This window comes from Nipponia nippon, unplaced genomic scaffold, assembly GCF_047370975.1.
Source record: "Nipponia nippon isolate SJK-2023a ecotype South Korea unplaced genomic scaffold, ASM4737097v1 scaffold_43, whole genome shotgun sequence".
Taxonomy (NCBI): Eukaryota; Metazoa; Chordata; class Aves; order Pelecaniformes; family Threskiornithidae; genus Nipponia; species Nipponia nippon.
In genome coordinates, this window is record NW_028262362.1 from 1,143,507 (window position 1) to 1,156,091 (window position 12,585).

The 12,585-nt window shown below is 58.2% G+C and overlaps 2 protein-coding genes across 5 annotated transcripts in view; both read left to right on the plus strand.

Annotated features, from left to right (window-relative positions):
- Nucleotide 1: 1 nt before the first annotated feature.
- ATP5MG (ATP synthase membrane subunit g) lies at nucleotides 2-1,400 on the plus strand. Its single transcript, XM_087778411.1, has 3 exons — nucleotides 2-208; nucleotides 354-514; nucleotides 1,219-1,400. The coding sequence occupies exons 1-3, from the start codon at nucleotides 145-147 to the stop codon at nucleotides 1,315-1,317; spliced, it is 324 nt and encodes a 107-aa protein (XP_087634537.1). The 5' UTR covers nucleotides 2-144; the 3' UTR covers nucleotides 1,318-1,400.
- A 2,986-nt stretch (nucleotides 1,401-4,386) lies between these two features.
- The window catches only part of KMT2A (lysine methyltransferase 2A), a 49,599-nt gene continuing 41,400 nt past the window's right edge, over nucleotides 4,387-12,585 (plus strand). For 3 of the 4 annotated variants that reach the window (XM_087778354.1, XM_087778355.1, XM_087778356.1), the window contains exon 1: nucleotides 4,394-4,764. In XM_087778354.1, coding sequence (XP_087634480.1) covers nucleotides 4,417-4,764 — 348 coding nt within the window. In that variant the 5' untranslated portion in view covers nucleotides 4,394-4,416. Of the gene's footprint in view, nucleotides 4,765-12,585 lie in introns of all 4 variants that reach the window. The other variant, XR_015709158.1, reaches the window with a different exon arrangement.

A 12,585-nucleotide genomic window follows, 5' to 3' on the forward strand; every position in this document is an offset into this window, starting at 1 on the left:
TCGCGGCGGCGCGGCTCGGGGTCCTCGCCGGGGGCTGCCCGCGGCAGGCGCCTGCCGGGCGGGCGGAGGCAGGCGGCGGGCGGGCAGCCGCGGCGGCGGGGCCCTTAGCGGCGGCGGGGTGACATTCAGCGGGCCGCCGGCAGCATGGCGCAGGCCGCGCAGAGGCTGGCGCAGCGCCTGGCCGCCCGCGGGCCGCAGCTCCTCAGCGGTGAGCGGCGGCGGGGAGCGGGGCTCCGGAGGGGCGGGCGGGGCGGGCGCGGGGGGTGAGGGCCGAGGGCCGGGCCCGGGGCGGCCCCGCGGGCGTCTGCCGTTGGGAAAACGCCTCTCCCCCCCCCCCCCTCCTCTCCCGGCAGCCGCCGTGGCGTACTCGAAGCCCCGCTTGGCCACGTTCTGGTACTACGCCAAGGTGGAGCTGGCCCCGCCGACCCCCGCCGAGATCCCCCGGGCCATCGACAGCATGAAGGCCATGGTCAGGAGCTTCCAGGACGGCCGCCTGGCGCAGCTCACCGTCAAGGTACCGGGGGGGGGGGAGCGGGGCCTCTGCGGGGCGGGGAGAGACCGGGCTGCACCCCACGCTCCAGAGATGCGGTGTGTTCGGTGCCAGGTTTTCAAAACATTACATTTACCAAAATTTATCCGTTTTTCCTGGATAAAGCTGAGGCACAGGCGAGTTCTGCAGCCTCTTCGGGCTCTATCAGAGTACCGTACGAGCCAGAGGCATTCCGCACGGCGTTTTCCGAGACCTGGCTTAACCACCGGCACCCTGGCTTTGAAGCCCAGGGAGTTTAGCGGCCAGAGCTGGAAGCCTTTTCTTGTATCGGCTTTGCCTTAACTCTTCCACGCCCGGACTAGGCTGCGCTCGTGCTCCTGCGGCCCCGTCCTTATCTGTCCCAGGGGAGAGAGATTTAGCCCAGCCGCCGGGAACGGCTGCGTCATCGGTCGGCCTTGAAATTAAAGCGCTTCCCACGTACAGGGGTTAAGAAACGATCTTTTGAAAGGGCTGTAAAAAACCGGGAATGACTGAGCGTTTTAGAGCCATCTTAACGACGGGGTCTGTCGGGTGGTGGCTGAACGCGATAAGCGCTCCGTTGCACTCTTGTTCTTTCGCTGAAACGGTTGCCTTGTGAACGAGTCGACGGCTTTGCTCGTCCTACGTGGAGCAGGGAAGGAAGCTGTCGGAGGAGCAAACGATCTAACCGGCGCTTTCTTTTCTTTCAGGAAGCGCTGAGGAACGGTCTGGTGGCCACAGAGGTGCTGATGTGGTTCTACATCGGGGAGATCATAGGCAAGGGCGGCCTGATCGGGTACAATGTCTGAAGACTTGCCCTCAGTAACACCGTCTCCGGTGCCGTGGTCCTGAGTCTGTAACGGGGTCTGTGACAATAAAGCCAGGAACCGATGCTGAGCTGTCGTGGTCTTTTTTGGCGGTTGGGGCGCGAGCCCGTCCCTGACCCAGTCGCGCCGCCGGCGGTGGCGGTCGGCTCCTCGGAGAGGGCCGGTCCCCTGAGACGGCGCTAAAGCTGGCTTGGTGACGCCGCTGTTCGTTATCACGCCCGCGCTTGGTCTTTGGACAAGCGCTGCGCCTCGGCTACAGCGTTGGGGAAGTCGCGAGAGCCCCCGTTTCAAACTGAGAGCGCACACGCTTTCATTTGGTTCCGAACGTATTTCGGGTCAGCTAGCGGGAACCAAAAAGAAAAGCCAGTACTTCCTTTACACTATCAAAAGGTATCCGCCGTGGCTCGTTATCATAGGGTACGTAGCACTGTTGCCTTTGGAGGAAAGCGGAGCTTTACTGCACGGCGTCTTAGCTCGCCGCCGGCTGGAGGTGTAAGCTGTCTGGAAATGCGCAAGCCTGCTCATTTTCAGCCAGCTTTTGTAGAGGTGTATACAAAAACCTGGTGAGATCACCTGCACTCTAACGTGTTTTCAGAAAATAACTTGCAGGAGTTCTCAGAAGCCGGCAGTCCTGTTAGGGTAGGACTTAACTGTTTTTATTGTCTTAGAAGATGGTTCCCAGTCAGTATTGCTTCTCGTTGATACTGTCGCCGTAGCAGCTGCTCCTTTGCTCCCCTGGGCCCTGCGTTCGGCTCCCCGGTGAACCCGCAGCCCCCAGCTTGGCTGCCCTGAGTGACCCCAGCACCTCCGGGGCGGTTGTGCCAGTAGCACGGCGATTTCCCTTCTCCCTGCGACAGAGCTGGCCTCAGCGCTTCATCCCGGCACGAAGCCGCTCGGACTCCCGACGGATGGCGCAGGTGAGCTCCTGCGCTTCGTATTCGGCGACCGGAACGCGGTGGCATCGATGGAAAGCCTTTTTTGTCAAAGAGAAGGGGTCCTGACCCAGCAGCTGTGGGTGGCAGGTCACAGCCCGGGACCAGACGCTGGTCACCTCCGCGCGACAGATGGGGAAACCGAGGCTAAAAGCTCGCCATCTTCCCCAGGTGAGTCTGCGACAGGGGCAGGGACGGGACCTGGGCTTCCAGCCCCCTGCCTGGACTTGCTGTCCTGCATTCAGTTCTCCCAGCGTCTCTGTCCGGGAGATGACGATTTCTGCCTGGCAGGGCCAAGCAGGAGCAGTCCTGGAAAACCTCTCTTATTCCCGGGGCTTGCCGGGTGCTCCCGTTGCTTCCTTTGCTGCTGAGGACTTGGCGCTTTCTCACTCCCCTCTGAGGAGGCGATGCTTTCTCGCGGGTGCACGCGCTGGGGAAGGTGAACGACGGCCCCAAAACCGGCCCCTCCCTGGGAGCTCTTCGCTCCCGCCTTCACAAACCCATCGCCCGGCAGATAAATACCCATGAGGGGAACCCGTCGGGCCCCTGGGTGGGGGGCTGTCGCATGTACTGCTTAGTGAGAGACAGACAGAGAGGTCGCACGTGGGATTTAAAGCGTCATCTTGATTTGCAGAAGGTTTCTGGCCCCAGAAGAACCTCCCGGGACACAAGTCTGCCTGCTCCCACTCCAAGGCCGGCCTGCCCCCTGCGACTTGTTCCTGCCCGCGCGCGCTGCTCTCGCCGGGGCGGATGCTCGCAGGCACTCGCGCGGGCCCTGCGCTGCAGCTCGCGCACCAGCGCTGGGTCGCGGGGGCTGACAAACTCGCTTCGTTTGGAGGATTGGATTAAACTCAACTAGCAAAGCATGGGAGAGCTTGGAAGCGCTCCAGTCCCTTTCACGCTCCCTAGAGAGGCAGAAACCATCCAGTTTTCATTTTCCTCCCTGGAAGGCCTCGTGAGAAGCCACCCCAGCCCCGCTCCCAGAGCAGAGCCCCGGCAGCGCGTCGAGGGCGGGAGCGGCAGAAGCGGCAGCTGCAAACCCGATGGGCTCCAGAAGCTCTTCTGTCCTCTTCAGCATCGCGGATATCGTTTGGCTGCGCCCGTGAGGGGCAGACAGCCCTTCTCTCCTCCTCAGTCGCTCTCTCCCTTCGGCTGACGAGCCGTACAGGAAACAGGTATTTTACGTTCCCCAGGTAGAGGGGTTTACATCCGACAGTGGTGCGTTCACAGCCGTGTTGTTCTCGGGGAACGCAGCGGGCGCCTGTTGGACGTTAACCCTGTTCCTGCTGTGCTGTACAAGATGGAGGCGAGCCTGCGGTGCGACGCCGGGGACCTGCTGCTGGCCTGCTGCCACCGCCATTACCTTCGTGGCGGAGATGGCACCCGGCGGTACGGCCCCCCCCGGCCCGCGGGGCGGCAGGTAGGAGGCGGACGGGGGCGTGGAGGGGAGGGCTGGCACCCCCGGCTCACGGTACCTCGTCGCTTCCCCTTCGCGCCTGCCGGGGGCCCCGTCTTCTCCCCCCGGGCGGGCCCTGCGGCGCCCGCAGGCCGGGCCCGCCCCGCCGCCCTCCCGCCTCGCCGCCGGCCCCGCGCCCTGGCTGCGCGCCGCCGGTATGCGGGGCGCCGGCCCGCGCCTCGCTCCCCATGCCGGGCCCGGGGCCGCGCCGAGCGGCGCCCCGCGCCCCGCATGCGGCCTGGGGCTATGGAGGGGGCCGGCGGGGTGGCCTATGCCGTATGCGCGGGCCCGGGCGCCGGCGGCTCCCGCGCTCGCTCGGCATCGCCGTCGCGGTTATGCGGGTTGTTTGCGGCCGGGTTTTGCGGCAGCCAGGTTCTGGGGCCCGCTCGCGAGGTGCCCCGCGCCTGCATGGCCCTGCGAGTTATCAGGGACGGCGGCGGCGGAAGGCTGCGCTATCCAGGGCGGCGGGCCGCGCTGGGGCTCGGGCCCGGGGCCCTGCATATCGCCCAGCGTTATGCCGGGCTAGCACCCGTCGCGCATGGCTTACCCAGGCGCCCGGGCGGCGGGATGGCGGGGCCCCGCAACCTGCATAGCGCCCGCCGTTATGCTGGACCTCTGCGGGCCGGCGAAGCGATATCCAGGGCGCGGGGCGCGGCCCGGCCCCGCTCTCTGGCTCGTCGCCTCACAGTAAAGATGGCGCACAGCGGTCGGTGGCGCTTCCCTGCCCGGCCCGGCAGCGGCGGCTGGGGCCGCCGGGGGCTGGGGGGGTCCCGGCTGCGGGTGCCGGCCGTGCGGAGCCTGCGAGCCGCCGAACCGGCGGCGGCGCCGGCGGCGGCGGGCGAGGGGGAGCGCGGCGGCCCGTGCTCCGGCGGGGCGGCGGGAAGCGGGGGAGGCGGGGCAGCGCCGGGCTCCGGCGGCTCCGGGGGCCCCGCGGCCGGGGTGGGACCCGGCTTCGACGCGGCGCTCCAGGTCTCGGCCGCCATCGGCATCAACCTGCGGCGGTTCCGCGCGGCCTGCGGCGCCGAGGCGGCCAGCGGAGAGGTGAGGAGGGGCAGCGGGGCTGGGGGGAGGGGGGCGGGCGGCGGCGGCGGCGGGGAGGGCGGGCGGGCGCGGCGCGGCGCGGCGCGGCCCGCGGGTCCCGGCCCGCAGCATCCCCGCTCCGCCCCGGCGGGCGGCACACCCCCTGCCCGCACACCCCCTGCCCGCGCCGCCGGGACACACCTACCGCGCCCGCGGGGCCCGCGCCGCCGCTCCCCGCACAAAGGGCGCGCCCCGCCGCCGGGCCGCGGCGGGGCGGGGGGGGGGGGCGCGGCGGGGAGCCCGGCGGTCGGGGGGGTGCCGGCCGCCCCCCGCCTCCGCGCCGTCCCTCCCCGCGCACGCGACTTGCCGCCGGTGTGTCCTCCCCGCCGCCGCCTCCATTATCCTCCTCCTCGCGCCGCTCCCGCGCCCGCGGCGGGGGTGAGGAGCGCGCTCCCCGCCGCCGGGAGGTAGGATGGGGCCGGGGGGCGGCGGCGGCGGCTGCTGCTCTCCCCGCGGGGGTCGGCGCGGGGCCGGGCCGGCGTTCCTCCCCGTTGCGGAGGATGCTCTGCGGGGTAACGCGTCCTCCTCCGGGAGAGGGGGCTCGGGGGGGCCGGCGCCGGGCCCAGGCGGGGATGCTGCGGGATCCGGCCCTCCTCCCCTCACGCCGCCCCGGACACCCAGCCAGACCCCGGGGCAGCGGGGCCCGGGGCGAGCGCCGTTCGCTGGCACCCAGCGCGCTGCCTGTCTTTTTTTCTTTTTTTTTTTTTTTTTCTTTTTCTTCCTTTTTTTTTTTTTTTTGAGTTGCTCTTCTTCCTGCCTTCATTTTTATTTTTTTTAAAGCCTTTCGAAGGCAGCCAGAGCAAGAGTCTGACAACAACCCACCTATTGACAGAACAGGGAAGACATGATGGGGGTGTGTTACTTACTACAAGCTGCAGCCTTCCTTTCCCCCGATCCTTGTTTTGCATCACTTGTTAGCTGTGCCCTTGTGCCGGCAAGAAAATTCCCCAGGTTCTTTGTAGCGGGAACGCTTTATTTATTTTTTTTTGAAAGGCCAGTTCCATCTCTTCTTCTAGAGGCAGATTGTCAACTGCAGAGTGGGTGAGCGTATCTTTGTCGTCTATGTTTTGCCCGTTTAAAGAGCAGTTGCTTTGCTTTTCCACCGTTGGCGATATCAGAGTTTATTAAAACACACGTAAAAATATAGTTTTCGTGTGTCTTTCCGGCTTGGCGTTGGTGTCTTCCGTTGGGTGCCGTGAAGTGGAGCTAGTTGCTCACGGCTGAGCTAGAGTCATTCCTGGGCTGCAGAGTTCCAGCTCCAGCAGGCTGCGGTGCGGGGAGGAAGGGGGTCGTGTTTGCGTGCGCGGAGCCGATCGTGGAAGCGCTTGTCACCTCACCGGTACAGCGCGTTGGCCTTTAACTGGGACTGCCCGCCAGCATCCCTTTGTATTTAATACCGGTGTCTTAAAGGCTGTGCTGTAGGATCCTTGTACATTTTTCTGTTTGCAGTAGACCAGGTTCAATGGAATTTACCGGGTCTACTTGAAAGAAGTTAATATCTCACCAGCGCCAGTTCAGTGGCAGAAATGACTGAAATCTGGCTAACCAACCTGACCACAGAGTTAACAACTCGGGAGGTTTTTATGTGGGGGGAGGCGAGTTGCTTTGTTTCTTTTCTTGTTTCTTTTTTCCCTAAGATGATGTTGGACTTTTTTTTTTTTTTTTTTTTTTTTTTTAATTCCAGTTGTCTTAAAGTATATTTTTGCATTTCAAAAAACCTCTAGAACGTCTCTGAAAGGCCTCTGTGAGTTTGGCCTTTAGGGTACCTTTGCTTTCAAATGAAATAGTTTGATTGCGTTCTTGGTGCTAGCAGCTGATGAAGACGGTGTCTCTTGGATCTTAAAAATTTTACTTCTGACATCACTTTTCCATTTAGCTACTGAAAACTTACGTCTAGGAACATGACATACAGCGGAGAGTAAGGATAAAAGCTCTTTGTGGCTAGGTGTCTGTAGGTTGAGATTCACCTGACCACTCGTGAGCAGGGAAGGGCTAGACCCAGGGTGCTGTTCCTCGCTCTGAATTTGCAACGTGTGCTAGCGTTCTCGGGTGTGCTCGGAGAGCGGATACTCTCAAGTATTCAGATTTAGGTGGCTTGCTGAGTTGGTTTCTTTCCTTTGGTGACGCTCAAGAAACAAAGCATTTTCGCGTTGAAGGGCCTATTTCTTCTGACCGGTGACTTATTCTGCACGCATCACAGTCATAGTGAAGATCCCACCGCCGCTGCCGGTCACCAGAAGCGCTGGGACCAGCTCTTCTCTCCTGCGGTACGAGTTCTCTGCGGGGTGGGAGCTGGGGATGTGAAAAGAGCTCCAGCCCATCTAGGAAGTCGGCGTGGGTGCTGCCTGTGGTCTCTTTAGAGGAGAGGGCGACTGCGTGTTGGTGCTGCAGCGGTGAAGTTCTGGCGCCTGTATGGCACCTGCTTTGGGTGGAGATGTTCTTCTAGAAGGGGGCTTCCAGAAGACCCCTACTTACTAGGGCTCGCCCTGTCCTTCGAGTAACTGCCTGGTGCCTGCACCCTTCCCTTCTGCAAGGCTGAGGGTGCCAGCCTGAACCACCCCAGTTACAATCTGCAGCTGAGTTGGCGATCTGCGTTCGGGAATAAGCTCGGAGTTGTCGCTTTGAGTTCAGGAGTCCGTGGCGATCAGGGGAAGAAGCCGTGTTATCTTTTTATGTATGACTTCTGCTCCGTGTGCTTATTTTTTTGACCTCTTGGTGGCATGCTGCCTTCCAGCGTTCACTTGTGTTAAGTACCTGTTGAAATTGTGCGCTACCATCAAAATTTGATGTAACAAAAAAGTCCGGAGCCAGGATTATGCTCGATCTTTCCCTTGTCTCCTTGCCCGTTTTGTGGAACGTAGCAGATTTTATTTCTCATCGAAAAGGTGCCTGAATTCTGGGATGCGCTGCGTACTCCCCGGGTTTCTGGTGACTTTGTACGAATCCTTGACTTCTGCCGCAGCTTGGTGTTTCACTGAGTTGTCTTGAAACCTGCTCGCTTTAAGGGAGCAATGTTACGATACTTGATTTTGGCACCACAAGAGTGGCGGGGGGGGACTTTTTGCACAGTAAAGCTATAACTGGTTGAAGATGGTGGCATTCGTACTGGATTTCTGCTTGAGGCGGATGACGCTTTTAGTAACAGGGGAAATTTGGCTGCGTTTTCTTGATTTGTTGTGTCGATATTTGGTATAAGAGAAGCTTGCGTATAATTGCTAAATACCTGCTACGCCTGTCACTTCGGAGCTCCCTCCTTGCCTCTGAAGTTTAATCGAAGCTTTGGGGTGTGAGAGTTGAGAGCATGTTGGATGCACGTTGGCGGTTTACTCCGTAAATCCGCGTCAGCTTGGAAGTGGCAGAAACCTGAGGTTTGAAATGGAACGTAGCAGTGACGAGGGTGTCTCTGGCAGCGCTGCTGTAATTATACATGGATCGTAATTTTTTACGAGGTAAACGTTAGAGTCTTAGATGTTCACCGATGGCTGGCTTGTTTTGAAATGGTACTAGATCCATGCGCTGGGAGGAAGGAGTGGCTTCCATACTGCCGCCACGGTCACGCCTGAGCTGGAAGTACGGATGATTTCTCTCCTCCATGGGCATTAAAATTCTGTCTGCCTCAGAATTTCCTCTCCTAGCGTTATGTTGAATGGTCACTGTGTTTAATCCCTGAAGTAGAGGTGCAGGGCCCTGCCTGTTAGCGGTAACGCGATTACTGCACACGCGTGGGGAGATAACTGCTCGCAGGTATTGATGTAAAACAAGAGAGACGCGTGGTGGAGGTGATACAGATCACGGCCCGAGACACGGAGGGCTCCTTCGTGCTTTTTCTCCTTTCTGAAGACTCCAGCCCTCCTTTGTCAGAAGCCTGAAAATACAAGAACATGTTTTAACCATCCTGGCGAGTTTCCCGTTCCCGCGATTTGGTCAGCGTTATACAGGACTGGAAACCCTCAGAGCGGTGGTTTTGTGAGGCTTTTTGGCGGAGAAGAATTTGGGGTTCCCTGTGAGGAGCTCTTTTTGATGGGAGGTGACGTCACTCATCTCCCCGACGGCGGCGATGGCTAGGTAAGACGGTTTCAGAAGCGGCAGCAGTGTGCACCGACCGGTTTGCTCCGGGAGCTTTTCGATGTTGCACTTCCTTCAAGCTGGAAAACTCACGGGACAGACTCTCGCAGCAGTGTGTTTCACTGCGTGCTTCCGTGTTGTCATCAAAGCGCTGAGCTACAGATGTTACTGTACCGCATTTGGAGGAAACGAGGGAAGAGACCGGGTACCTCTTTGAGTCAGTAGTTCACTTCTCAGCCTCTTTCAACTGGCTTTCGAGCACGTCCCTGCTGAGGCTGCATCCTCCTCACCTGTTGAGTGCACGTCAGACGGTGCCGGTGGCTTCCACCAGCGAGTGGAAGCATAACGGCACGCGCAGGTGCTTTTCTCCTGCGGACGCGTGCGAGGGAACAGGCTTGCTGCAGGTTTTCCAGCTGCGGTGCCAAAGCTCGCTGCCCGTACCGCTTTCAAGTGGCGAGAATGAAGTGGGGAAAGGCGCCTGCCTTATGTGAAGTAAAACTGCAACAAGGAGGCATTTTGTTCAGGTTTCCGTTGTGTTTGGTTTCAGCGAACAGAAGCGCGGGTAACCGGCGTTCAGAGGGAGCCTTCCAGTAGAGGGACTTTGTTTTGTTGGTTCAAGTCGCAAACCAGCGAAGGTTCGCCACTTGTGCTGGTTTTGCCTGGGGCAGAGTGAATTTTCTTCATAGTAGCCGGTATGGGACGATGTCATGGATTTGTGCTGGAAAGAGCATTGATAACGCGCCCAGGGATGTTGTCGTTACTGCTGAGCAGTGCTTGCACAGAGTCAAGGCCTTTTCTGCTCCTCGCCCCACCCCAGCAGCGAGGAGGCTGGGGGGCACAAGAGGTTGGGAGGGGACACGGCCAGGACAGCTGACCCCGGCTGCCCACAGGGATATCCCACACCATATGACGCCATGCTCAGCATGGAAAGCTGGGGGAAGAAGAAGGAAGAGGGGGACGTTCGGAACGATGGTGTTGGTCTTCCCAAGTCACTCTTAGGCGTGATGGAGCCCTGCCTTCCTGGAGATGGCTGTACCTCTGCCTGCCGATGGGAAGTAGGGAATGAATTCCTCATTTTGCTCTGCTTACGCGCACGGCTTTTGCTTTGCCTGTTAAACTGTCTTTATCTCAACCTGCGACTTTTTTCACTTTTACCCTTACGATTCTTTCCCCCGTCCCACCGCGGGGAGGGAGGGAGTGAGCGAGCGGCTGGGTGGGGCTTAGTTGCCGGCTGGGGTTAAACCGCGGCTCCGTTTCTTGACCTGTCCTGTAGGCTGCCTGAGGAGACTGTATCTGGCATTTATTGGACGGCATCCTCATCTCACGAACTGCAGGCTGGTTTGCAGTCAAGTATTGGTAAAGGGCAGACAGAGAGGGTCACAGATGAGATGCTGCGTCTTGTGCCTCTCTCCAGCACTGGTGGCCGCTGCGGATGACTTTGGCAAAGAATGGGGGTTCTTGCAAACTACTCAAATGTGATGCTTCTCCAGCAATCGAACCCTTTCAGCTAGGTGGCCATGCAACATAAGCCTCTGGGGTTTTGACGGGCTTGTTTTTTTACTGAGAATATGGCAGTTCGTTACGTTTAGCCCCCTCAGTTCAGTCTTGTGCACCAACAGCAAGTGAATTCTCGGACCTTAAGGTAAAGGGATACCACAAACGTCCCATAGAGGGGTGAGCTGTTCCCCCCGAGCCAAGCTATAAAGCATAGTTTGACTTTAACAAAGCTTTCGTGCTTTGCCGGGTGGTGTACGTTTCTTTAGGAGCAAAAGATGAGTTTGCCGCTACTATAGATTTTTTTTTTTTTTTTTTTTTTTTAATGCATCGATACGGCAGCTTTAGAGCATGGCCGTGTGTGTGTGCAGAAGTGGCGGACGTTTTGCAACCTGCTGCTTTGGTGCGTCGGGCAGCTTTGTTAGTTACGTTGACTTTTATTTAACGACGAGCTCTAGAATTCTTTCCTTTCCCCAGTTGTCCAAGTCCAGCTGAAGCATTGCTTTCTAAAGGTCCATTGTGAAACCGCAAGGGAGAGAGATTTCGCTTGCCAGACGCGGTGTGTTGCCAGTGGTCTCTTAGATGTGGTCCCGGAGGCTTTGGTCTCGCTTTGCTTTCAGCGGGCGCAAGCTAAATCTTTCTAGGTAATAGTCTGGCTGACCCTCTTCCTTGGAGGTGGTATTGAAAGCTTGTTGCGACCAGAATGGGACTGTTTCAGGTGCTCTGAAAAGCATCCGTCTTTGTTCAGACTGGAAACGGTAAATCAGAATTTCTCCTCCGGGATGGAACCGGGACCAGTTGTGTTTTGTTAGTGGGCTGCTGCTGTAAGTTAGTTTGTTCGGCTGCTCGCGATTTGGCCAGATAGCGAGAGACTGGCTGTATTGTTACCTCCTAACACTGGATATTCTCATTTTCCTTCTAGCAAGCTGACAAGACTGATCTGCGTGCTCGGTAATACTGTCGGAATGGGCACGCTGCACTTGAGCCCTGTAAAGAGCAACTTGCTCTTTCTAATCTTACGATCCGGTGTTGTCTGAGGGACTCTGGACGCTGCAGTCCTAGCAACGGTTGTATTGTCGTTGACGATTGCGGAGGGTACAGCTGCAGTGCCATCGCAGGGGAGTATCCTCCCGTTGTTCTAGTTTGGGGGCTGTTGTGTCGAGGTGACCCAGCCAGGAGCTGTTCTCTGCTCTCAGGATGTGCTGCGTAGATCGGTGCTGTTTCAAGGTGAAGCAGCCTCAGTGGGATCTGTGGTTCGCTCCTGTTCAGAGCTTTCGACTAATGAAGGAATGAGAGGACGAGCAGACCCTCAGCCGAGTCAGTGCGTAACAGTAACCCCAAGTGCTCCGCTGCTTGTTAGCAGCGGTGCATCGCAAGTAATCGCTTGGGAAGCGTCTCCCTGAACTCCCAGATGACTCCGCTCCCGACACGAGCGCGGAGTGCACCCGGCGTTTATCTCGGGGTTACTTATTGCCAGCCTCTGAGGATGTTTACTCTGCTGAAAGAAGAGTCTGCTGTTAGATATTGTGCTGTAGTTACTAAGCAGGCTTCCGAATGAGCTTCTAAAAATAGCTTCTCTCTTTCCAAGATGATGAGGTGCAGTATAATTGGGGCCAAAACCAAGACGGTGAGCAGGAAGAGACGTAAAGCATTGTCCTGATAACTCTATTGTAAAATTAAATAAACCTTTTCAAGAGCTGATTGGAACAGCGGCGTTGCTGGTTTGGTGCTTCTGACAGCTTTGATGGCAGTCCCGTGCGACTTGGCGGATCCACAGTGGTGCAGATGATACTATTATTCCTCAGACAGAGATCGGAACATCAGTCAGTACTTCCAGGATAGTTTCTCATTTGAAGGGAGATTTTCCTCCGAGATGCTTAGTCAGAAGTTCTTTTAAAAGAAGTAATTTTGCTCAAGAACGTTGTAATACAGATTTGCTTGCAACTTCTCTGTTGGTTTAGTAGCTGGGTTACTTCAGGAAAAGCGTTCCTTCATCTGCTCGCAACTTGGAGGTTTAAACCGGTTGAGGTAGGGTAATGTTTGAGTGGGAGAGGTAGGTGGAAGCTCTGCTGCCCGTCGAGAGATCGCCCCTTGCCTGCTTGGTTAGGCTTCGTGTCTTGCGCATGAGGCAAGCCTTCCCTCATCCTTTTATTTATAATCCAGAGTGACCTTTTTTGTGTTGCATTATTCTTCCTCAGGTAAATGAGGTCACGTTCAAAACCC